The 25,361-nt window shown below is 36.3% G+C and overlaps 2 protein-coding genes and 1 long non-coding RNA gene across 5 annotated transcripts in view; all 3 read right to left on the bottom strand.

Moving 5' to 3' along the window:
- Positions 1-468: 468 nt before the first annotated feature.
- Positions 469-3,273, bottom strand: LOC111803753 (microtubule-associated protein 70-2-like). The gene is made up of 5 exons (XM_023688289.1): positions 3,250-3,273; positions 2,636-3,205; positions 1,953-2,102; positions 1,563-1,600; positions 469-748 (listed from the first exon to the last, which is right to left on the bottom strand). The coding sequence occupies exons 1-5, from the start codon at positions 3,271-3,273 to the stop codon at positions 730-732; spliced, it is 801 nt and encodes a 266-aa protein (XP_023544057.1). The 3' UTR covers positions 469-729.
- On the bottom strand, positions 3,167-15,855 carry LOC111803580 (microtubule-associated protein 70-2-like). The gene is made up of 11 exons (XM_023688059.1): positions 15,423-15,855; positions 12,777-12,862; positions 11,094-11,159; positions 10,820-10,990; positions 10,146-10,316; positions 9,867-10,022; positions 9,628-9,774; positions 5,485-5,556; positions 4,858-5,391; positions 4,137-4,324; positions 3,167-3,322 (listed from the first exon to the last, which is right to left on the bottom strand). The coding sequence occupies exons 1-11, from the start codon at positions 15,649-15,651 to the stop codon at positions 3,304-3,306; spliced, it is 1,839 nt and encodes a 612-aa protein (XP_023543827.1). The 5' UTR covers positions 15,652-15,855; the 3' UTR covers positions 3,167-3,303.
- Positions 15,856-21,512: 5,657 nt separating this feature from the next.
- LOC111804205 overlaps positions 21,513-25,361 on the bottom strand; it is a 6,264-nt gene continuing 2,415 nt past the window's right edge. Inside the window, exons 3-4 of one of the 3 annotated variants that reach the window (XR_002816485.1) lie at positions 23,251-23,362; positions 21,513-22,015 (exon numbers count right to left, since the gene is read on the bottom strand). This is a non-coding gene — a long non-coding RNA (uncharacterized LOC111804205). Of the gene's footprint in view, positions 22,016-22,763; positions 23,168-23,250; positions 23,363-25,361 lie in introns of those variants that run through there. The other 2 variants (XR_002816487.1, XR_002816486.1) reach the window with 2 other exon arrangements.

Genomic DNA, 25,361 nt, shown 5'->3' with positions numbered 1-25,361 from the left:
ATATATACTTATAAATATGTCTCCAATATGAAATAACCTTAGTAGATCAACGTTTAAATCTATGATATCTTTTTATGAAATTGTATTTTAAATGAATGTTTCCACGTAAAAAGGTTACATCATGCATAGGTAGTGATTCTGTTTCAGTATAAAATTAGGGTCGTTACATATTATGAGAACCCACCTCAGTTGAAAAGGAGAACAAAACATTTCTTATAAGAGTGTGAAAACCTCTCTCTAGTAGAGGTATTTTAAAACCATGAGACTGACGACGATTCGTGACGGGCCAAAACAAACAATACCTACTAGTAGTGGGCTTGAACTAAAAAACAATAAATAATAGATCCAACTAAATTCTTTGAAAATTAGAGAACAGAAAACATGATCAAAACAAATATAATAATATATTAATCATTTAATGTGTATGAAGTTTCAGGTCAAAAATTCAATCCATTTGTAGGAGATGGAATACAAAGTTATTCTTCACCTAATATATAGAATTCATGACATCCCCTTTTAACTTGCATTTGCTGTTCTTCATACCAATGGTACAAAAATATACAGAACAGGATGAATTCCTGGAAAAACTCGTGTTAGTTTCTTTACAAATAGATAAGACTTGGCAGAATTGCTCGGGTAGAGTTTTATGACATGATAAAATACAATTATATTGACAATAGAGTCATAAGAAAAAGTCATTCCATCGATGTTTAATCCCGTGTCGACGCCCTATCTGTTTCGGATATTCCTGGAGAGTTGAAGGGTTAGGAGAAACAGGTCAGTAATGGATCTACTGCAGATGCAAGAACAGTAAATATGCTCGGAATTCACATCAAGACGGTAGGTGAATACATCACAATGACACTAATTTGAAATCAGAAGACGTAGAAGACAATATGAACTCGTAAGAAACTATCCATTTTATAAACAAATAAGGCACCGAAATGGTCGAAAGGGTAGCCAGGCTGCATATTCTGTGCATTTTGTGTGTTTTATTGAGAGGATTGTTGGGAGGGAGTCTCCGTTGGCTAATTAAAGGGAAGATCATGGGTTTATAAATAAAGAATACATCGAGAATATTATACCATTGTGGAGGGTCTGTGATTCCTAAGATGCTATCAGAGTCATGCCCTAAACTTAGCTATGTCAATAGAATCCTCAAGTGTCGAATACAGAAGTTGTGAGCCTTGAAAGTGTTGTCAAAAGTGACTCAAGTGTCGAACAAAGAGTGTACTTTATTCGAGGGTTCTAGAGAAAGAGTCGAGCCTCGATTAAGGGGAGGCTATTTGAGGGCTCCATACGCCTTAGAGGAGACTCTATGGTGTACTTTGTTCAAGGGGAGGGTTGTTGGGAGGGAGTCCGACTTTGACTAATTAAGAGGAAGATCATTGGTTCATAAGGCATACATCCTCATTGATATGAGGCCTTTTGGGGAAACAAAAAATAAAGCCACGAGAACTTGGGCTCAAATTAGACTATCATACAATTATGGAGGATCCTCGATTCCTAACGTGCTTTGTTTCAAAAAGTAACCCTTACACAGGTCATAAATAGGAATTCACCTGACAGGAAGTGACTGAGAACCAACTACAGCCCCCCTNAGGTATTTTAAAACCATGAGACTGACGACGATTCGTGACGGGCCAAAACAAACAATACCTACTAGTAGTGGGCTTGAACTAAAAAACAATAAATAATAGATCCAACTAAATTCTTTGAAAATTAGAGAACAGAAAACATGATCAAAACAAATATAATAATATATTAATCATTTAATGTGTATGAAGTTTCAGGTCAAAAATTCAATCCATTTGTAGGAGATGGAATACAAAGTTATTCTTCACCTAATATATAGAATTCATGACATCCCCTTTTAACTTGCATTTGCTGTTCTTCATACCAATGGTACAAAAATATACAGAACAGGATGAATTCCTGGAAAAACTCGTNCTCTGAGCACTCGGGCGTCGTGGCCTTTGATCGCTCTCCCTACTTACACGCATAGCAGCAAGTTCCTTCTCCATTGCAACTACTTCTCTTCGCATTTTCTTGGCTTCTACTTCCATTGCTTTATTCAAAGTATCGACCTTCTTTGCCAACATCTATACAAGGCCAAAATAAATGTATAATAAGCCATGCATGAAATATTGGAGAAGAGAGATATTGTGACGGAAGTAAAAGCAAGATCGATCGCACTCACGCACCCACAAACAGAAATTAAACAAAGAGACACAAAGATTTACATGGTTCGGAGGGAAGAAATTCCCCTACACAGGTAGCAACCAATCTCAATAATCAAAGTATTTACTAAGTGTAATTCACACTCTCACACTATACAGTCTCTCAACAAATTTCCTCTCAAATGTCACTCAACAAATATAAAAATGATACTCAAACTCAATGCATCTCAATCATCCCAAACAACCCTTTATATAGGGATAGAAGCATTAATATCATACATGAATCAAGATGATTCGTGTATCAAAATGGAAGATAAACTAAAAGGATTATGAACCAAATAAATCAGAGTTACGAACCAAATAAAAACTAATACATGCATAGCAGATGCATTAACCTATTCTTCATGACAACAAGAGATGGATAGATAATCTTGAAATTCAGTTTATAAACTAACCTCAATGGCATCATCCTTGTCTTTGAGAGTTGTATCCTTTTCATGGCAAGCTTTCTTAAGAGACAACACTTCTTTCTGTAACATGTCATACAGTACTCCAGAAACGAAATCTTCTTGCTCTGTTTTGGTCTTTTCAACTGCGATACCGTCTTCATTCTCTTCATACGAAGCAGTCGTCTCAGAAAATTGAATCTCACCACTGCTTACTGTGGCTGGCTTATCTTTTACTATGGCATCCTGTACAAGCTTATCTCTTTCCAGTGATCTACTACCACCGTCAAATGATCTAGAAGAGATTTTGGTAGTCTTCAACAATGCACTGGCGCTATTCGACTGGAGCGATCCCGTGTGTGAGCTTGTATTTCTCCTGGATAGATAGCCATTTGAAGACAGTCTAGACAGTTCTGCTCCTCCAAGAGATAGCCGTCTGGAAGGTCCAGTGCTTATGCTTCTTCCTTCAGCAGCAAGTTTTGGGTTGCCATTAGATGATCTAAGCTTTTCCTCCAAAACTTTGAAGCGTAATTGATANGTGTTAGTTTCTTTACAAATAGATAAGACTTGGCAGAATTGCTCGGGTAGAGTTTTATGACATGATAAAATACAATTATATTGACAATAGAGTCATAAGAAAAAGTCATTCCATCGATGTTTAATCCCGTGTCGACGCCCTATCTGTTTCGGATATTCCTGGAGAGTTGAAGGGTTAGGAGAAACAGGTCAGTAATGGATCTACTGCAGATGCAAGAACAGTAAATATGCTCGGAATTCACATCAAGACGGTAGGTGAATACATCACAATGACACTAATTTGAAATCAGAAGACGTAGAAGACAATATGAACTCGTAAGAAACTATCCATTTTATAAACAAATAAGGCACCGAAATGGTCGAAAGGGTAGCCAGGCTGCATATTCTGTGCATTTTGTGTGTTTTATTGAGAGGATTGTTGGGAGGGAGTCTCCGTTGGCTAATTAAAGGGAAGATCATGGGTTTATAAATAAAGAATACATCGAGAATATTATACCATTGTGGAGGGTCTGTGATTCCTAAGATGCTATCAGAGTCATGCCCTAAACTTAGCTATGTCAATAGAATCCTCAAGTGTCGAATACAGAAGTTGTGAGCCTTGAAAGTGTTGTCAAAAGTGACTCAAGTGTCGAACAAAGAGTGTACTTTATTCGAGGGTTCTAGAGAAAGAGTCGAGCCTCGATTAAGGGGAGGCTATTTGAGGGCTCCATACGCCTTAGAGGAGACTCTATGGTGTACTTTGTTCAAGGGGAGGGTTGTTGGGAGGGAGTCCGACTTTGACTAATTAAGAGGAAGATCATTGGTTCATAAGGCATACATCCTCATTGATATGAGGCCTTTTGGGGAAACAAAAAATAAAGCCACGAGAACTTGGGCTCAAATTAGACTATCATACAATTATGGAGGATCCTCGATTCCTAACGTGCTTTGTTTCAAAAAGTAACCCTTACACAGGTCATAAATAGGAATTCACCTGACAGGAAGTGACTGAGAACCAACTACAGCCCCCCTCTGAGCACTCGGGCGTCGTGGCCTTTGATCGCTCTCCCTACTTACACGCATAGCAGCAAGTTCCTTCTCCATTGCAACTACTTCTCTTCGCATTTTCTTGGCTTCTACTTCCATTGCTTTATTCAAAGTATCGACCTTCTTTGCCAACATCTATACAAGGCCAAAATAAATGTATAATAAGCCATGCATGAAATATTGGAGAAGAGAGATATTGTGACGGAAGTAAAAGCAAGATCGATCGCACTCACGCACCCACAAACAGAAATTAAACAAAGAGACACAAAGATTTACATGGTTCGGAGGGAAGAAATTCCCCTACACAGGTAGCAACCAATCTCAATAATCAAAGTATTTACTAAGTGTAATTCACACTCTCACACTATACAGTCTCTCAACAAATTTCCTCTCAAATGTCACTCAACAAATATAAAAATGATACTCAAACTCAATGCATCTCAATCATCCCAAACAACCCTTTATATAGGGATAGAAGCATTAATATCATACATGAATCAAGATGATTCGTGTATCAAAATGGAAGATAAACTAAAAGGATTATGAACCAAATAAATCAGAGTTACGAACCAAATAAAAACTAATACATGCATAGCAGATGCATTAACCTATTCTTCATGACAACAAGAGATGGATAGATAATCTTGAAATTCAGTTTATAAACTAACCTCAATGGCATCATCCTTGTCTTTGAGAGTTGTATCCTTTTCATGGCAAGCTTTCTTAAGAGACAACACTTCTTTCTGTAACATGTCATACAGTACTCCAGAAACGAAATCTTCTTGCTCTGTTTTGGTCTTTTCAACTGCGATACCGTCTTCATTCTCTTCATACGAAGCAGTCGTCTCAGAAAATTGAATCTCACCACTGCTTACTGTGGCTGGCTTATCTTTTACTATGGCATCCTGTACAAGCTTATCTCTTTCCAGTGATCTACTACCACCGTCAAATGATCTAGAAGAGATTTTGGTAGTCTTCAACAATGCACTGGCGCTATTCGACTGGAGCGATCCCGTGTGTGAGCTTGTATTTCTCCTGGATAGATAGCCATTTGAAGACAGTCTAGACAGTTCTGCTCCTCCAAGAGATAGCCGTCTGGAAGGTCCAGTGCTTATGCTTCTTCCTTCAGCAGCAAGTTTTGGGTTGCCATTAGATGATCTAAGCTTTTCCTCCAAAACTTTGAAGCGTAATTGATATTTTTCCTGAGTTTTCGATCAACAAATGCAACAAAATTTGTAAATAGTTTGAGAGGCGCATACAACTGAGAAATAATTGCAAAAGTTAATCTTCCTCACCTTCATTTGTGCTTCGGCCTTTGCAGTGCGCTCGGCAACTGCTAGTTTTTCACGAAGTTGCTGCATTTCTCCCTGCCATTGTGTATGAAAGACAACAATAATTAAGTTGTGTAATATAGGTATTATTCATGAAACTAAATTACACGTTTTACTATCACAAATGCATCCTCCAATAATGTAGTTACCATCAAGTTCTATTTTGCAAATCATTATGGCAACCAAAATACTTAATTTTAGGAGTAAAAAGGTTCTGAATTATGGAACTATAACTTTAAAAGTGTCATTAAGAGGAATTGCAACAAAAGAAAGTGACTTTGTTACAAGAGAGATGAGGGACTAGGACGGTGAGATCCCACATTGGTTGGAGAGGGAAACGAAACAATTCTTATAAGGGTGTGGAAACCCCTCCTTAGTAGACGTGTTTTAAAATTGTGAAACTGACAGCGATACGTAATGGGCTAGAGCAAACAATATCTGCTAGCGGTGGGTTTAGGATGTTACAAATGGTATCAGAGTCAGGCACCGAACAGTGTGCCAGCAAGGGCGTTGGGCCTCCAAGGGAGTGGATTGTGAGATCCCAAATTGGTTGGAGAGGGAAAGCATTCCTTATAAGGGTGTGGAAACCTCTCCTTAGTAGACACGTTTTAAAACCATGAGGCTAACGGCGATATGTAATTGGCCAAATCAAACAATATCTGCTAGCGGTGGGCTTGGGCTCTGTTAGAGGTACTAACCCACCCATTAGTATATAGATGGAAACCATTTATTTACAATCCATCACCTCACTCTTCCATTTCCTCTCTCTCCTTTAATCTATGACCTAATATTTCTCAATTTCCCTTTTTTCTCTTTCTCTATCTTCTTCAATAGCCTCTTCATCCCCTTCTTCTATTTCCCAATCTCTACTTCCATTTCCCAATCTCTAAAGCTACCCACTTCAATCAAGGTATATACGTTATAGCAGCAAGAAGAAAGAAGAATAATGGAACCACCAAAGGATGAGTTGCAATTAAATGTTTTAACAAGATTTTATGATATTAGTTGGAGTGAGACTAAATACATTTGAGGTTTAGTACACATAAAGAAAGACAGGTTGAGAATTCGAATCATAATTTTAAAGACAACCAGTGGAGGGAAAGCGAAAACATGAGCATAACTAAATTTTTAGAGATGAATATTTTGTTGATCATTGTTGTAATTCAAATTAGTCTACTTGTTCCGATCGGTTTAGAAGGTTCCCTAATGATTGAAGATAGTATTCTTTTGTCGACTCGTTCTGTATTTGGTGATTCATTGTTCGGCTGAATCTTGAGGGAAAATATATGATATTTCAAATTGGTTCTTTTAGAACACTTAAAAATGGACTACACAAGTACATTAAGAGCATTATACATTAGTTTCCCTACATACTTGCTAGATTCACTCCCATTTCTGCACACAAAAGCCTACTCCATCAATATTGTTCAAAGTGTTCCTTTCGTTTTCTGAGCAGCACCACTGCTTGCTCCTCCTTGGTAGTTGCAATTAGTTAGTACTACCCTAGTGGACAGCATCCAAGCACTTGCTGTTGAGTTCTTGATTTCCCGAGCAATTTCTCAACAGCGCTCTGTTTCACAGTCATGCTTGTCCAAGGTGTGTTGTCCCCGTTACATGTCAAATCCCTCGTGTTGTGCTATTTTATCGCTTTCCTTTACCGCTTTCATGATGTTAAGTTTCTTATTTTCGTTTCTAGGAGTATGACGTTTCGGCAAAATCAAGTTTACGTCTAATAGACCTGAAACGTCTCATAGTGTACTATAGGGGGATACGCTAGTCGTCAATTCTTCCTATCCGGAGTTATATGCTATTTAAGTTATTGTGTTGTCTTTCTTGCTATCTTACATTGCTTTCAACCTTACTTTCAAACTCTTTCTGCCTCTGTTTTCTAAAACTTTCTCCTCAATGTGAGGTCAGAGGCTTGGGTATACGTTGTCCGATCGAGGACGACACGAGTTTGAGTTGGCTGACTCACTCAGTGGTGAGGGTGAGTGCCGCACAATCACTTGCACGCATTCCCTAAAAGTGCGATTGTGATAGTCTGACGCTAAGTGGCGAGGGTGGTTGAATTTTCTCAAGAAGAAGAAGAAACAAGAGATCATGCCATTTCTTGCAGCCCAAACACAAGAACAAAACAAAAACAAAAACAAAAACAAACAAAAAAAAAAGGCCGGCGGAAGAACTTTCACTGTATCCTTAAAAGGAGGGAACAACACCTCTGCTTAAACGTAACCCCAAAGGAGCCCAAAAACAGTCCCAAATAAACTACATAAACCAACTACAAGAACCGGCAACTCTAGAACAAGTGATCAATATCCTCCAAAGCAACTTCTCCAAAATAAAGTTCTAGGACTTAGATGCAAAAGAGCAATAAGAAACAAGTGGTCAATATCTACCACGTATTTCAAATATAATCTGCACTCCAACGAAGAGGATCCCAAAATGTAAACTTTCTTTGGATCATACTTCATTAGTAAGCCTTTCAAAAACCATTTCAATGATTGCCACCCAACTATTAAGTTCTCTATGAAAGAGCCCACAATGGTATGATATTGTCCACTTTGAGTATAAGCTCTCATGGCTTTGCTTTTGGTTTCCCTAAAAGGCATCATACCAATAGAGATGTATTCCTTACTTATAAACCTATGATCATTCCCTTAATTAGCCAATGCGGGACTCTCTTCCAACAATCCTCAACAAATTCCTTTGGGGGAAAAATTTATGCATAGATGAATGTTTTCCCATTCTTCAAGCTTCTAATTCTCTAGGAAGTGTGGGTTTATCGATGTATCGAAACGGAGCAAAATGCATTCTTATTCTATTTCTGATTCTATTTTTTTTGTTCAAATTTGTGTTTTCTTCTGTCGATTCGAGCCTTAATAAGAGGAATTATTGCAGTTTTGATTTCATTTCAAAGCGTTCAGTGTTTGTTCTAGAGATTAGGGTAGATGTCTCAATTTCTGCTAAAGAAAAGAAGGCTTTAGGTATTGGGTTGCGCCTAAATAGTGTCATCAATATTGCAACAAACAATCATGGTCCAAGGGGTAGCAGTAATGGCGACAATGTAAGATGGGGGCTGGTGGCGGTGAGCTTCACCATAGGGAGAGGGGAAGGGGAGAGAATGAGATTTTGTGTAAAATTATTATTTTTTCTTTTAATTATTATTATTATTATTATTATTATTTTAAAAATTGTCACGTCAACATCTCTTTGAAGTATTTAATAGGGATGAACCTCATAAATCAAAAAGGTAATTTACCCTGTTAATAAAATTAAATATAATAAAAAAGGATAGACGTAGATGTTGGTTATGGAGCCAACGGCTTATGTATAGTTTACTCAATGGTTATACGTAATAAAACTATATACGGTAAATGACATATAAAGTAAATGGTCATATAATAAACAACTAGAGTAAGAATATATCTGGTAAAGCTATATATGGTAGATAGTTATATATAGTAGATGATTATATCTAGTAAACCTATATATAATAAACTGAACCATATATATACCCCTTAGTCAGTGCTTTAAAAACGTAGCATTCTCTGTATCTCTCCTACCGTACATATTTGAAGTCATCAATATAAACCTTTAACCAATATTTCTCCTTGCATTTTCTTTCTGCTATTGTTTGTGTTCATCTGGATCGAGTGTGTGGTTGTTGTGCAATCAACATTTGGACTTTGATGATGTTTTGGTTCTAGAAAATGTGTTTCTGTTTAATCATGAGAAAGATATTCATATTTGGAGGTTTTTCTTAATCCATGTGTAAAAAAATTTTTAAAAATGAAGCTTAGGGATTATTAATGATTGTTAGACGAACACGACTCTCCACAATAGTATGATATTGTTCACTTTGAGCATAAGCTCTCATGGCTTTGCTTTGGGCTTCTCCAAAAGGCCTCAGACCAATGGAGAGAGTATTCTTTGATTATAAACCCATGATCATTTCCTAAATTGGTCGATGTGGGTCTTTCATCATCCAACAACGATTACGTAAGAATTTGTACTCTTTTGGGTTCATTCTTACTCTTTTGGGTTCATTCTATTATTTATAGCTTTCTCAATATTGCAATACCTATAAATTCAACTTAAAATTCATACCTGAAAAAATCTTCTTTCTTCAAGCCATTGTTTTACTGGCATCACTTTATCATTTGCATCTTTCCATTCATTAGCAACAACAGTAGCAACCCTGTTGGCAGTAACTTTCGCACGAGCGACCTCACGTTCTAAAGTTCTTCTTTCCTCCTATACAAGCAACAAAACTTTAAGTTGATCGGCAAATCGATAAAATGTACCGAAGAATTAAAATAATCGAAAAGTTAAATCAGGATTATTACATTCATCTCTTGCACTTTCCGTTGGTAATCACGCACGGCGTTGGCAGCAGCACCGCCAGCCAAGACAGCCTCCTCGAGCTCACGGACAGTTTGCATTAGCTTTTCAACTTCGGCAACCTTTTGTCTGTGCAACCTGTCCAATATCTTATTCTCCTCCTAACATCGTGACGAATATAAGTTAAATTAAGCATTCTGTCACATATTTAACAACTAAGTGTACACCATGAATTAAATAGGTGGTCCGAAAACGACACAAGAACTATTGAGTGATCAAGAAACCTGGCATATTTCAATTTGCTTCATTAACTCTTGGTTTTTATTTTGTAAGTCATCAACCATGGATGCCTTTGCCAAAGCAATCTGGACGGTTCTCTCAGCCTCAAGCAGTGCAGCCTCCTTGGATTTTGTAAGCCTATCGAGAGCTCTATTGTCGTCTTGCAACTTTGCTACCTAGAAACCAGACAAACATTTCAAGGTTCAAAAGATCCTTCTATCTTTTTCGAGACACGTATGGAAAATAATTTACTCACCGATGACTTATACATTGAGCTGAAAAAAAATGATGTAATGACGTACCAATGTTATAACAACCCAAGCACACCGCTAGTAGATATTTTCATTTTGGGTTTGCCCTTTCGGGCTTCCCCTCAAGGTTTTTTAAAACGTGTCAGCTAGGGATAGGTTTCCATACCCTTATAAAGGGTGCTGGTATGAGTGCCAGCGAGGACGTTGGACCTCGAAGAAGGGTGGATTGTGAGATCCTACATCGGTTGGAAAGGAGAACGAAACATTCTTTATAAGGGTGTGGAAACCTCTCCTTAGTAGACACGGTTTAAAAACCTTGAGGAGAAGCTCGAAAGGGAGAGTCCAAAGAGGACAATATCTACTAGCGGTGGGCTTGGGCTGTTACAAATGTACACTCGATAAAAATGTAAGACAAGTTTTAATTCTACCTCCAGCCGAGCTAGCTTAAGCTCTGCCTCCAATGGAGCTATAATGGCCTCAATTGGAGGCATTTCATCGTCTTTTTGAGCTGCGTGTACCCTTCGAAGGGTGGCTTCAGCAGCAAATTGTGCAGCTAATGCAGCCTTTTTCTCATCATTGATCTTCTTGATCTCAAGGTTCTACAGTCACAATAATCATAATATCATTAGTGGATGTACTAATAGGGGATGGATATGGGAATATGAACACTTATCATTAGATAATATTAACTTCATATATTACCTTGCTTTCCAAAAGAGCTTCAGTTGCCTTGAGCTTTTCATCTACTTTCTTCAACTCATCTGTTAACTGAGAATATGAACCAAATAGAGCGGATGAGTAAAATCTACTACCTCGTTTCGTCCCGTCACCGGTTAGATATCACTTATCCAAAGGTTGTCAAATAAACAATAAAGAATGCTCATAAAAGAATACATTGAAGAATGGCTTGCCGTTGTTGCAAATTCAATCATCACCTTTATTTTATAAATTCTAAAACTTCTTATTAATTCTTTCTTTCTATTGAATAATATCATATTGTTTAATTATTTCATTATTAAATTATATATGTGCTTGAAATTATAGTTATGATTTAAAAAGCTATTGTTAAAATTAATTTAAGAATTCCCAAATTTTTTTGAAAGTTTTCATCTAAGAAACACCGACACCAACACAGCAACACATCAATTTCTTTAAAAGTAGGACTCGGACATGTTGGAGACTATACAAAATATAAGTGTCTATATTGATATATCAATACTTCTTTATAGATAAAACATGTAAATTTAACATAAAAAAATGTATACCTCACTAGAAACATATAAAATTAAGTCAATTTTGAAATCTTATACGAATATCGAATACTTTAGGACGATCAATATATAATGATTCAATCTATAAGAGAATCTCGAATTTTCCTACTTTTTAGGTGAAATATTTTCCAAAGTCGTGTCCAAGTTGTGTCCAGCCATGTCCAAAATTGGAAGAAAAATATATCTTATTTCTCGAAATTTAGGTGTTGAACACGTGTTCTTTTTCTTGTAATATTCATCAATATCATAAATTTGACATATCGATATCAACATGACATTGATATTTACGTGGTTTATTGAGACTGGCAAAAACTTTCAGAATGAATTATAGGTAGGAACTAATTTGAATGTACGAGGGTAGATATGGAAAAACTAATGTTGGAAGAGAAAATCAAAGAATGCATTCCACATATGGTTTCTACTAATTAAATTTGTGAGATCTCACCTCGGTTTGGAGAGGGGAACAAAACATTCTTTATAAGAGTGTGGAAACTTCTACCTAGTAGACGCATTTTAAAACCGTGAGGCTAATGGTGATACATAACAGGTCAAAGCAAACAATATCTGCTAGCGATGGACTTGAGCTGTAAGTACAACTAACTTCGAGGTTCCTGTGTTTACTGTAGTAATATCGGATATCTAACAAGCTATATATCAAAACCAAACGTGGGGGATCTAAGATACTTGATGATACTTTCGAACCTATGGGCCATCACATATCAAAGAATTCCATCATCTAGGAACGAGTATCACTTCTTTTTTTTCCTTTTCTGGAGCAATCATCACATTTGTAAATCTATACTAACTTTTATGAGAATATACCATAAAGGATAGCTACCATGATTGTTTCATTTGAAGCAGCGATTTGTAGATTTTTCGTTCATTTTTTCTTAGTTCAGATTCGAACATAAGAACTTTTGGTTAAGGATTTCTTAGGCAGTGTTCTTTTTTCTTTTCTTTTTTTTTGGTGAAAAAACATAGTTGAAGTGGGAATATGGCACAAGAATAACTCTAAACACAGATTTTTGCATCTTTTTCTGCACCGGCTGACATTCCATTTTGGTTAATGATCAACAGAGAACTACAAAAGATGATACAAGACTAAAAATAGTACCTCTTCAACAGCCTTCTCTTTAAGCCGTTCTGAAGTTTTTAATGACTTAACTTCAGCAAGAGCCTCTCCCAGTTCCCTATCTTTATCTGCGTATATAAAAGAAAATATATATTCAATATGATCCAATAACAATATGTTGGGGGAAAAGAAAACCCCCACTTTTATAGCAGAATATGCACACAAAAAAATTGAGAAACTAAAGGAAAACAGCAAAAATAAGAAACACAAGAATTTACGAAAACAAGCTCCAAAACTGGAGAAAAACCACAACTCACCAGAAAAAAATCCACAATTTGAATAATTATAATCACACAAATTTTTCTCTCCGACTTCAATTACAAAAACACTCTAAAAGATTTATATCAATCACAAAACTAGAGTTAGTACTTAAGCTTTTAATTGGAATGATTTGAAAACCAAAGTCATATGCTCCTTATTTTGTACTTGATAGAAACCTAAGAATCTTCTCATTCTTGTCAATACTTCCTTCTTAGGACATGAAAAAAAAGACTATTTAACATTTCCAACACACAATGGATCCTCTCCTCGAACAAATACACCCTGAGGTCTCTCCTTCTTTGGAGCCCTCGAACAAAGTTCATCTTTGTTCGACACTTGAGTCACTATGACTACACATTCGAGACTCACAATTTCTTTATTCGAGACTCACAATTTCTTTATTCGACACTTGAGAATTCTATTAACATGACTAAGTTAAGATAAGAACATGGCTTTGATACTATGTTAGAAACAATTATCTTCCACATTTGTATGATATTATCTACTTTGAGCATGAACTCTCATGGATTTGCTTTTGATTTCTCCAAAAGGCCTCATACCAATAAACATAGTGTCCCTTACTTATATACCTGTGATCTTCTCCTTGATTAGCCAATGTGGGACTCCAACAATTTTCAACAAGATGTGCTTAAAATCATTGTGGAACGGATTAGCATGAAAAAAGATGCAATGTGAGCCATAAAATCAGTTATGAGTAAGGAAAAAAAAAGCCAATAAGTTCTATTCTCAAGGTAAACTCTTGGAAAAGGCCAATTAGTTCTATTTCCAACGTATCAATGTTGATTCCAATTGTTATTGGAGTATGTTAGGTACAGCCAACCTTACCTTATATACCTTTCAAACAATTTAGTCCTCTTGATAACTACCTCAGATAAAAAGACTTAATTGGTGGCAGTTCAATTTCAAGCTCCCTAGGCGTAGGGGTCAACACGCCGCCAGTGAATAAGCTATAACCCATACTCAAAACGTAAAATTGGGAGACTGACAAATAACAGCCGTCAATACAATCTAATAGGTTAGGTTCAAAAGTTGAGCATGAAACAAAATAACGAGAAATGAGTTGGCCCCTTCAACATTGATGTTTGACATATTTTAGCACAAATATAGAAGGAATCGGCTATACCATCCGGGGCGTAATGGCAATTGGCAACCATAGGAACTTTGTAAAATTTTTATTATTAAAAAATATTACACGATTAACAGCTTCCAGTTGGAGAGCACACAAAGAAATTTGATCGTTAGCCCAATGAATGCTTTCCAAAAAGATTCTTTTGTTTTTTTTCAGAAGTTGACTTCTCGTTTTATGCTCATTAATAGAGTGCTGGCGTTTCTTTTGTTTTATTGTTTTGTTCTGTTTTTTTTTTTTTTTTTTCCAATCCAAAATTGGTGGGAAAAAAAAATCCTCCAAAATGTAATTGCCCAAACCTACCACTAGCAAATATTGTCCTATTTGGGCTTTCCCTTCCGGGCTTACCCTCAAGGTTTTTAAAATGCTCGGTTTATACGTTTTCACACCCTTATAAAGAATGTTTCGTTCTCCTCCCCAACCAATGTGGGATCTTACGATCCACCTCCTTCAGGGGTCAGCATCCTCGCTGGCACTCGTTTCCTTCTCCAATCGATGTGGACACCTAATCCATCCCCCTTCGAACCCCAGCGTCCTTGCTGGCACATCGCCTCATGTCCACCTCCTTCGGGGCTTAACCTCTTCACTGGCATATTGCCCGGTGTCTGGCTCATTTGTAATGGCTGAAGCACACCGCTAGCAGATATTATCCTCTTTGGGCTTTCCCTCAAGGTTTCTAAAACGTGTCCGCTAGGGAGAGGTTTCCACCCCCTTACAAAGAATGTTTGGTTCTCCTCCCCAACCGACGTGGGATCTTATCATTAAGCTAGAAAATAAAGAATTCCTTCCTCCAACGAAAAACACAATGAAACTCCCTTCAAACCATATCAAGTGGTTTCCCTCAACTATTAACTGATAAACCCAGAATATAAGTATACAAAAGACCTAATTTACTGATGCAGAAATTTTTGTTAGCACGCCAACAAATACATCTTTATAACGATGTACATTGCAGAATTCCATTTCCAGGAGAACAGTAAAATTATCCAAAAAGTAGATGAACATAATTCAAAATCGATCCAACATCTGAAGGCAACAAACAAATCAAATCTGGAAACAAAGAACAAAACACAAACCGCGGATGAAAAATACCAAATTCAATCCCAACGAAACAAAAGAAAGAAACAAAAATCCCAAAATTAAATCAAATTCATTTGAACAACAACGATTACCACCAGCATTCGAAACAAAAGAAAACAGAGAAAGGAGAGAAAAAGGACCTCGAACTTCATTCTCGAGACGATTGAGCTCGACGCGGACTGGATCAGAGCCGTGCAAGAGAGTAATAATGTCATCCACATCAGAGGCAACACGTGAAATTGGCGGAGCAGCAACATTAGACTTCTTACGAGAAGCCTTGAAAGAAGCAGAGGAGGAAAGACCGAGCTTAGCGGAGTCAAGAACATCTCCAGCATAAGCGGTGGAGTTAATGTGGTTACTACTCGCCATTAAAGATCTAGCTCAGAACTTCCCCGCCCTCTGTCATAAAGCGAATTCCTCAGCACCTGAGCTAAGAAATGGCGAAATCCAGAAGGGGAAACGGGAACAGGGGAAGAAGGAGATGGAGGTGAGAGAAGAAGAAGAAATGGGTAGTGAGAGAAAAGGAGATTAAGCAATGGGGTTTAAGCAGGGATTTAAACGAGAGAGAGAGATGAAGATTAACTTTGAGCTTAAGAAGAGAAGAGAGATGATTCTGTACGGTGAGATCCGATTAGGACCACTATTTGGTACCGTCTGATCTCCTCTCATTAACGATCATCATCTTATTGTGGGACGTTAATTTACTACCGTGATATATTATTTATAAAATATATCTTAGATATATTATTTATGATTTGATTTATAATATATTTTATTTTATTTTTAATATTTAATTAATTTATATTTTTTTCTCTATTAATTGCTAGTTTGTATCCTATTTAAACGATATCAATATACAGAATACACACCTTCCTGATAGAGACAGTAGTAAGGAGAGATTTCTCCCTGTTAGATAAATGAGACCAAAGATAGGGATTATGTTCCCATTCCCGTCCCTGCTCAATTCCCCGGCTCCCCCACCATAACCACTTTTTTTTACACTTATAAATAAATATTTATATTATAAATTATAATAAATCTTTTTTTTTTTAATATATGAGTTATCATTTTATTTCGGTATATTATATTTTATTTTGGCCAATAAATATAAATGGTGTAAAATTGGGGCCAAAACAATAAATTTAATTTTTTTTTTATAAATATTATTATTTATATATTATAGCGAATGTTTGGTTGAAGATTTTGTTTATAATAACGGAAAAAAATTGAGAATAAGATATTTGTGTTTTATATTATATGGAATATGTTATCGGAATTTTATACCAATAAAATATTTTAAACCATTTTCTTACATTATTTAATTTAAATAATAATATGTAATTTATTTATTTATTTATTGATGTGTTACAATTAAATAATTAATTATAATAATTTTGTAAATTCAGAATAAATAATTAATTGAGTTTATCTAAAATAAAATAAATTAAAAAATAAAATGTTATCCAATTTTATATAAAAATAATAATTTTTATTTTTATTTTTATAGTTTTCATAATTACTTTTAATAGGTTTATTATATTAGTTAATTTTAGATTAAATAATTTAAGTCAGTAGATCATCATGTTATATTATATTGTTATTTGCGAACATGATGTCATATTTTGTTTACATCTTTTAAATATATATATATATTTTTTAAATGAAAATGATGCATTATTAAAGTTTCTTTGGTTTATTTCGAATAATCATCCAATCTCATATAAATAAATGAAAATTTTTACAGGGATGAAAAATAAAAAATGGACGGGGATAGGGATAGGAAACTATTTGATATAAGCTCACTGATCAGTTTTAGCTCGTTATGTATCACCTCAACTTAACGGCGTTAAAACACATCTACTAGGAAGAGGTTTTCGCTATAAGGAATGTTTCATTCCCTTCTCCAACCTACGTGGGATCTTACAATTCACTCCCTTAGAGGCTCAATGTTCTTGCTGGCACACTGTGGGGTATCTGACTATGACATCATTTGTAATAGTTCAAGCCCCCCGCTAGCAGATATTGTCCGCTTTAGCCCGTTACGTATCGTTGTCAACCTCATGGGTTTAAAACGCGTTTGCCCAAGAGAGATTTCCACACGAAATATTTCGTTTCCCTCTCCAACTAATTGTGAGACTAATTTTTTTTTTTTAAAGTTGGAGATCCAAATCGACTTCATTATTTATTATTAATTTTAATCTTATTCAAGTAAATTTTAGTCGCACAGTCTTTATTAACTCCGTGCATTCTTACTTTGCACGTTAATTAATATATTCAAAGTCATATTAGATTTTTTTTACTGATTAGAATAGGTCGAATTTTTTGAAAACTAAAAAATTAGGTTAATTTGCGGGTTTACTCTTCTTCTTCTTCTTTTTTTTTTTTTTTTTTTTTTTTTTTTTTTTTTTTTTTTTTTTTTTTTTTTTTTTTTTTTTTTTTTTTTTTTTTTTTTTTTTTTTTTTTTTTTTTNAGATTTTAGTTATTACATTCTCCTAAATCCCTTATCACATGGTCACGTTACCTACTCCTTGTTTCTTAAAAGCGAAAACTATCCCCACATACCAACACGAGCCATTCCAGCATATTTTATCCTCACTCACATGCATTTTAGGAAAAAAAAAAAAATTAAGTCTTTCTTAACCATCATATCCTCAGGATCGCTCTCATTTGAATATGATCTCAGTTCATTCATGTACCCCTAATTTACTTGGGTGTCACATTATTAATATAAAATTTTAAAATAATTGAAAAAACAACTCGAAAATAGAGGATTGGGTAGGGATGGATCGTAAACGGTGAGATCCTACATCAAGGGTGCAGAAACCTCTCTTTAGTAGACGCAATTTAAAATCGTGAAGCTGTCGGTGATACGTAACAGGTCAAAACGGATAATATCTACTAGGAATTGACTCGAGCGGTTATATAAACACTATCCGGTTGAAAAGAAAGAGTAAGGTTGAAAAATGGGGAAAGAGGGGAGCAAATAGAGTGGTCCTTAATAGCACCAAATGAAACCAGTTTTCCAAATGCAAGTGGAGGGCTGGTGGGGCAGCTACCGTTATACCTGCTCCCACTCTCTCTCTCTCTTTCAAAATTATGTCCACTTTTAAAACACATCCAACGGTTGCCATTTCATTTGAGTTTACAACTTTTAATGTGGTCCACACATTATTTCAACCGTTGTGAGCTATTTTGTCCTTCTTTTAAGTTTTGTAAGACAATGTTGTATCCCTCCTTTTAAAGTTTGTAACTTTCATATCTATATATATAATACCACTTGTCACAATCGCACTTTTAACGACAACGAACTTACGATTGTGAGGCACTCACTTTCCAACGACAAATGAGCTAAGCCAATTCGTTCTTGCGTCGCCTACGGCCAAGCGACGTATGCTCGAGCCTCTGACTTCGGTTTTAAGAGAAGGTTTTAGAAATCGTGGGCAGAGAGAGATTTTTGAAAGAGACGTTATATAAGCAAGCAAGAAAGAGAGAAATAACAACGACTTACATTATATAACTTTGGGTAGGGAGAAGTTGACAACTAGTCATATCCCCCTATAGTATATTCTGAGGCATTTCATGTCTGACAGGCCTAGACATGATATTTCTGAAACGTCATATTCTCTAGAAATACAAAATACAAAAGTAAAACACTAGAATATGAAAAGCATAAACGGTTGGGCTTTTATATATATATATCCCTACCCAAGGTTATATACCGTGAGCCGTTGTTATTTCTCTCTTGCTTGCTTATATAACATCTTTTTAAAAAATCTCTCTCTGCTCTCGTTTTCTAAAACCTTCTCTTAAAATCGAGGTTAGAGGCTCGAGCGTACGTCGCTTGGACGTAGGCAACGCTAGAACGAATCGGCTTAGCTCACTTGTCGTTGGAAAGTAAGTGCCGCACAATCGCAAGTCCGCTGCCATTAAAAGTGTGATTGTGACAATATATATCTATATATATATATATATAGATAGAGCTCAATTCAAAAAATTCGAACAACCCAATCAAATTTGTATGATTTAGATCGGGTTATTAATTTATTGGAGTTAAGTTAAGTTCAAATAATTAAAAATTTTGTGGATTTAATTGGCTTTGAAGTTTGAATTTTTTAGGTCAGAGATGTGAATCCCTCTATTTACATGGTGAACTAAAAAAACAATCGAGATAATAGCATTCAAATTTACTTGAATTAATACATTATTAAGCTAAACTATGTTCAAATTGGTCATTTTTTCGCGTTGGTCTGTAATATTTGATATTTTTTTTAAACAAAAATAAAGCTAAATGACTTTGATTAGAAGAGAGATAGGTTGGCACAAAGGGAAATGAGAGGTCCACCATGTTTGAACCACCCACAACTCCTTTGCTTAAAAGAGACTTAGCACAACTCAAAGATCACTTCACCCAAAAGACTTTCAAAAGAACAAGTTGTACAATTAACAAAACTAAAATGATCGGTGGATGAGTTGAGTAACGTTCGAGAGGTATGTTCACGTGTTAAAACAGTTACGTATCGTCGTCAGCCTCACGGGTTTAAAACGCATTTGGTAGGGAGAGGTTTCTATACCCTCATAAGGAATGTTTCGTTCCTTTCTCCAATCGATGTGATATCTCACATCAAGGGTAAAATGAACTAAATTGAAATAAAAAAAATCAACCCGAGCATGACAAATGGGTTAGATAATCTTTCTCAATATGGGTTATATCTTGAATCTTCACAAATGTACCATCTGTCAATTGAGATATAAATATTTAATGACTCGAGAGGTACGTTTAGACTGATTTAATTCTTATTGTTTTTTATTATGTACTGTCGTGAAATGCATTGTTATTTGTTTCTTTTGTCGTTTAACGATATGAGAGGTCCACCATCTTTGAAACTCGATTACCAACCGAGTGATCTCTTTTATCGTCTTTGAACTCTCCTACCATAACGATATGAGACGACGGAAACAAGTTGTATAATGAAAGAAATTTCTTCCATAAAAGGATATTTATACTAAAATTGTCATTGATTTCTTGTTATAAATCAAGTTTTTGGCCCTTAGAACAATCATTTTCCATGGTGACTTTCTTGAGTAACAAATCCTAGACATAGAAATTAACCCCATTCCAAATAATTATCAACCTTATAAAATAGTTTAATTAGCGGTTTTCAAAAAACTCGATGACCCAGAAAACATGATCAACCCAACCCAACTCGTAGGGTTTGAGTTGACCTAAAAAATATGCACGGAATGCGATTCTTAATAGTCCACTGTTGGCGGAAGCCAATGTCCTGGGGTCCCGAAGACTCATTCGGACTGAAACACGGGGTTGGATTAAAATAAATGAAAATTTTATAGGTTAGTTTGGTTTCATAGGTTCTGCTAAAATTAGATTGGATGGAACGGGACCAATCCAAATTATATATACATATATTTACTTTATTTTTATTTAATTTCATAACTTATTTATTCTCCAACGTGTCTTACAAATATTTTAACGGCTCGGAAAGTAATTTTTCAAAATATATATTTAAGTTAAATTCTAAATCTTAATTAAATATTTAAAAATAAATAAATAAATAAATATTTTACGAACTAATATTTCACTGAATAAACGACATGAACAACCTAAATCAACCCAATCCAACCCAAAAGATGAATGGTTGAGTTAAGTAGGGTTGAATTCATTCTTTAAAATTTACGATCCGAACAATTAGATTAGATCTAAAAATATCTCGACTCGACTTAACTCAACCCACGAACGCTCCTAAATTCAATTACGATCAAAGGTAGAGCGTTTGCGATGTTGTTTTGTTACATTAAAATTAAAATTTGTGTATCAAGTCAACATTAATTTTTTTTATGTACAAAATACAATTCAAATGTCTCCATCCCTTATAAAGACACCAAAAGGAGAGAAGCATGACTCCAAATAGCACCAACGAGACCCTACTCTTTTTTTTGGTATGATTTTAGAGAGATCGTTTGAAATGTCCTTTCACCATGGTTCATAATTGCGAGGAACGTGTGTCTTATTCACTGAATTATGCTCAAATTGGCAATAAAATGATAAGTTTGAAATGAAAAAGATAATTCACGTCAAGAAAACAATATACAATAGTTATAGAGCAATTACAAATTCGCTCCGGCGGTTAGTACTATGGTCAAAATATAACACTCTCTAGATATACGACTTTCAAATTCGTTAAACCAAAGATCGAAGAACTCGAGCATCCAAAGCTTAAGAGCCACGTCGGGAAATTTACGTACGAATCGGTTATTATGAATACAATTCATTAAACAACTATGGTCAAATTTCTTCCTAATCCTTTCCTTTTCGAAGACCAGTGATGGTTAGTTGTGAGTTCTTCGTTATAGCCATTGAAATTCTCATGTAGCATAGAAGCTAGTGTTGAAAGGCTGCCATGGCCAACAATGGGGAGCAAAGGATAAGTGAGGGTCCAAAATGAATCTTTGACTTTAATAAAAAAAATGCCACATGATATTAAAATAGTCTATAATTGGAAAAAAAAAAAATGATGTCAATGCCATGTCATTTTCATCGCTATATCATCGCTATACTAACGATGAAATGAAGTGAGACCATTTAAAACAAAATTTTCTAACTTAGAGACTAAAAAACCGATCATTTTGAAACTTCAAGGACCAAATAAGTATCAATCTCAAACCCGCTTCACCCACGCCTACATAACGCCCTTCTGCAAGTCCCACCATGGTAAACCTGCAAAAAGAAAAGAAAAAAAAAAACATAGAGAAACGAAATAGAAAAAAAAAGGGAAACCAAAAAGGGAGGAAGAAGAGAAACTCGAGCATTAGTACCCCGTCGGCGACGTTAAACAAAAAGAAGAAAGTAAGAGGAAGTATGCGAGATCTCACATCGGTTGGGGAGAACGAAATATTTTTTATAAAGGTGTGGAAACCTCTCCCTACCAGACACGTTTTAAAAGCTTTGGGAGAAGCTTGAAAGGAAAAACCCAAAGAAGATAATATCTACTACCGGTGGGTTTGAGGTGTTATAAATGGTATCAGAGCCAAACACTGGGTGGTGTGCCAGCGAGGAGGTTGAGCCCCGAAGGGGGGTGTACACGAGGCGGTGTGCCAGCAAGGACGCTGGGCCCCAAACGAGGGTGGATTGGAGGGCCCCACATCGATTAGAGAAAGGAACGAGCGCTAGCGATGATGCTGGGCCCCGAAAGAGGGTGAATTGTGAGATCCCACATCAATTGGGGAGGAGAACGAAACATTCTTTACAAGGGTGTGGAAACCTCTCCCTAGTAGACGCGGTTTAAAAACCTTGAGAGGAACCCTAAAAAGAAAAAACCCAAAGAGTACAATATCTATTAGTGGTGGGCTTGGGCGTTACAAAGTAGCAAACGGATCTGAGTCAGAGAGTTAGAAAATCGAACGAAATCTAGGATCTTCCTCGATCGAGGTATCCTCTCTTTCGCCCAAGACGGATTGCATCGTTACAAAATCTAAGGACTAAAATCGTTCATTTTGAAACTTCAAGGACCAAATAAATATCAATCTCAAACCTAAGAAACCAATACTCGTGTTTTGATCACGCGGTGACATACGACGTAAAACCACATAGCAACCTTATTTGCAAATATAACCTTACATTTCAACATAATTGCAGACACACCTCAACTAGTAAAAACATCACTCTCAGACCCACTTTTTCAAAACATGTGGAAGAACATATGAACTTAGAGTAGACTATCAATATCATTGGATGAGCAAACTTCTCAAGCAAAGCAGATATTAACAAAATCAAAATGGTGTAGAAGAGAAGGTAGTTTGATTATGACATATCAATCATGACAGCTTGTGAATCTAATGGTCCAATTCTGCAATCAGTGGACAATAAATCCTGCAGTTGGCAACCAAAGGGCTTTCTTATCCCATTCTTATCTTCATTTCTTGAATGATTGAAAGGATAAGAGAAAATCTCACCTACAAAGATCACAGTATGGGGAACTTAGATGCAATGCAGATGCTCGTCTGTATGCTAAACGCTCTTCCCGATCGCAGCTTCGAGTTGCTGTCGACACTGTTCTCTCTGCAGCTAGAATATAAGAACATCTATCACAAAATAACAGAGATGTCTTTTTTTGAAGTTTTGATCTGATAATAATAAATGTTCTTGTTATAAACATGTTTGTGGATGTCAAGCAAAAAACTCATGAACTTGCTGTCTAAGCAGATGGCTAGGTAAGTGTAATACAAAACAGCAGCAAAGCCAGCTTACTTACATACTCAGGAATGTTAGAAGAAACAGGATGGTTAGAACACAAAGAAATCCAGGAAGAAAACTGTTTTCAGGACAGTTTTACGTTGTTTTATAGCAATAAGTTATATAAAAGCATGATTGCATTGCCACTCTTTCTTGTTTTCCTTTTAGTATGTTCTTGATGAGTACTAATTCATTTTCACGAAAAATAAGAACAAGCGGAAGGAGATCTGTGAGATCTCCCATCGGTTGGAGAGGGGAATGAAGTATTCCTTATAAGAGTGTGGAAATCTCTTTTTAGTTGACGCGTTTTAAAACCTTGAGGGGAAGCCCGGAAGGGAAAGTCCAAAGAGGAAATATCTTTTAGCGGTGGGCTTGGGTTGCTACAAATGGTATCTGAGCCAGACACCGAGCGGTGTGCTAGCGAGGACACTGGACCCCCAAGGAGGTGGATTGTGAGATCCCACATCGGTTGGAGAGGGGAACGGAACATTCCTCATAAGGGTGTGAAAATCTCTCCCTAGTGGACGTGTTTTAAAACCTTGAGAGAAAGCCCAGAAGGGAAAGCCCAAAGAGGACAATATCTGCTAGCGGTGGGTTTGAGCTGTTACAAATGGTATCAAAGCCAAGCACCGGGCGGCACGCCAGCAAGAACGCTGGAGACTCAAGGGGGGTGGATTGTGAGATCCCACATCGATTGGAGAGGGGAACGAAACATTCCTTTTAAGGGTGTGAAGACCTCTCCGTAGTAGACACATTTTAAAATCTTGAGGGGAAGCCCAGAAGTGAAAGCCCAAAGAGGACAATATCTGCTAGCGATGAGTTTGAGCTGTTACAAAATCCGAGAGCTCCCTATCACTCTCAATACTCACTCAGCCAAAAGTGTCAAAATATACCTAATGCGGTCAGCAGCCCAACTCATATACTCCCTCCCTTAACCATAACGATGCCAAACAACTAACTATGGAATTCCAAGACACACAATAACACAACATTCACTACTCTGCAGTAGGCCCCTTAACCACTTCTTGCACACACATGCATCTTAAGGACCAGGGGTCTATCATTCTCACAAATGACAATGTTTTCTAAACAAAATTTGTTTTCAAATAAAAAATTTGTAAATTAATGTGAGATCCCGAATTGGTTGGAGATGGGAACGAAACATTCCTTATAAGAGTGTGGAAACCTCCCCCTAGTAGACGTATTTTAAAATCTTGAGGGGAGCCCAGAAGGAAAAGTCCAAAGAGGATAGAGCCAGACACCGGGCAGTGTGCCAGCAAGGATGTTGGGCCCCAAAAGGGGTGGACTGTGAAATCCCACAATGGTTGGAGAGGGAAACGAAACCTTCCTTATAAGGGTGTGAAAACCTTTCCCTATCCCTATCCTTAGTAGATGCATTTTAAAACCTTGAGGGGAAGCCCATAAGGGAAATTCCAAAAAGAACAACATCTGCTAGCGGTGGATTTGGGCTGTTACAATTAATAACTTCAATGTTATCCCTCCTTACTATGGTTCGATATTAACCATAAAGGAAAATGTTCCCTTCTTCAATACTGATTCACGTTCGTCCTCCATCTTCCTCTTATTCCTCTTAAAAAGATTTTGTTGGTCCAACTCCTACTATTGGGTATTAACAGTAGTCTGTCCATTAAAGCCTATAATCTTAATCTCTCTCTTTAATTCAAGCAGCCTACATCTTTAATTTAATGCCTTTAATGTTTCTTGATGATTTTTTTCTTTTTTCTTTTTACTCCGGTGGGTTTTATAAATTAGTATATCATAATGTTGTGGTGGAGTTGGTTTATCATGTTAGTCTAACATATTAAAGTTT

The sequence above is a fragment of the Cucurbita pepo genome, chromosome LG10, assembly GCF_002806865.2.
Source record: "Cucurbita pepo subsp. pepo cultivar mu-cu-16 chromosome LG10, ASM280686v2, whole genome shotgun sequence".
Taxonomy (NCBI): Eukaryota; Viridiplantae; Streptophyta; class Magnoliopsida; order Cucurbitales; family Cucurbitaceae; genus Cucurbita; species Cucurbita pepo.
This window is presented reverse-complemented; position numbering and strand designations above follow the sequence as displayed.

Excerpts from the sequence above, each read along its gene's own strand:
- LOC111803580 (XM_023688059.1), bottom strand. The coding sequence starts at position 15,651 with ATGGCGAGTAGTAACCACATTAACTCCACCGCTTATGCTGGAGATGTT. Across the intron at positions 11,160-12,776 it reads AAGAGAAGGCTGTTGAAGAG|TTAACAGATGAGTTGAAGAA; the intron begins GTACTATTTTTA and ends TCATATTCTCAG. Across the intron at positions 10,023-10,145 it reads AGCAAATTGAAATATGCCAG|GAGGAGAATAAGATATTGGA; the intron begins GTTTCTTGATCA and ends TCACGATGTTAG.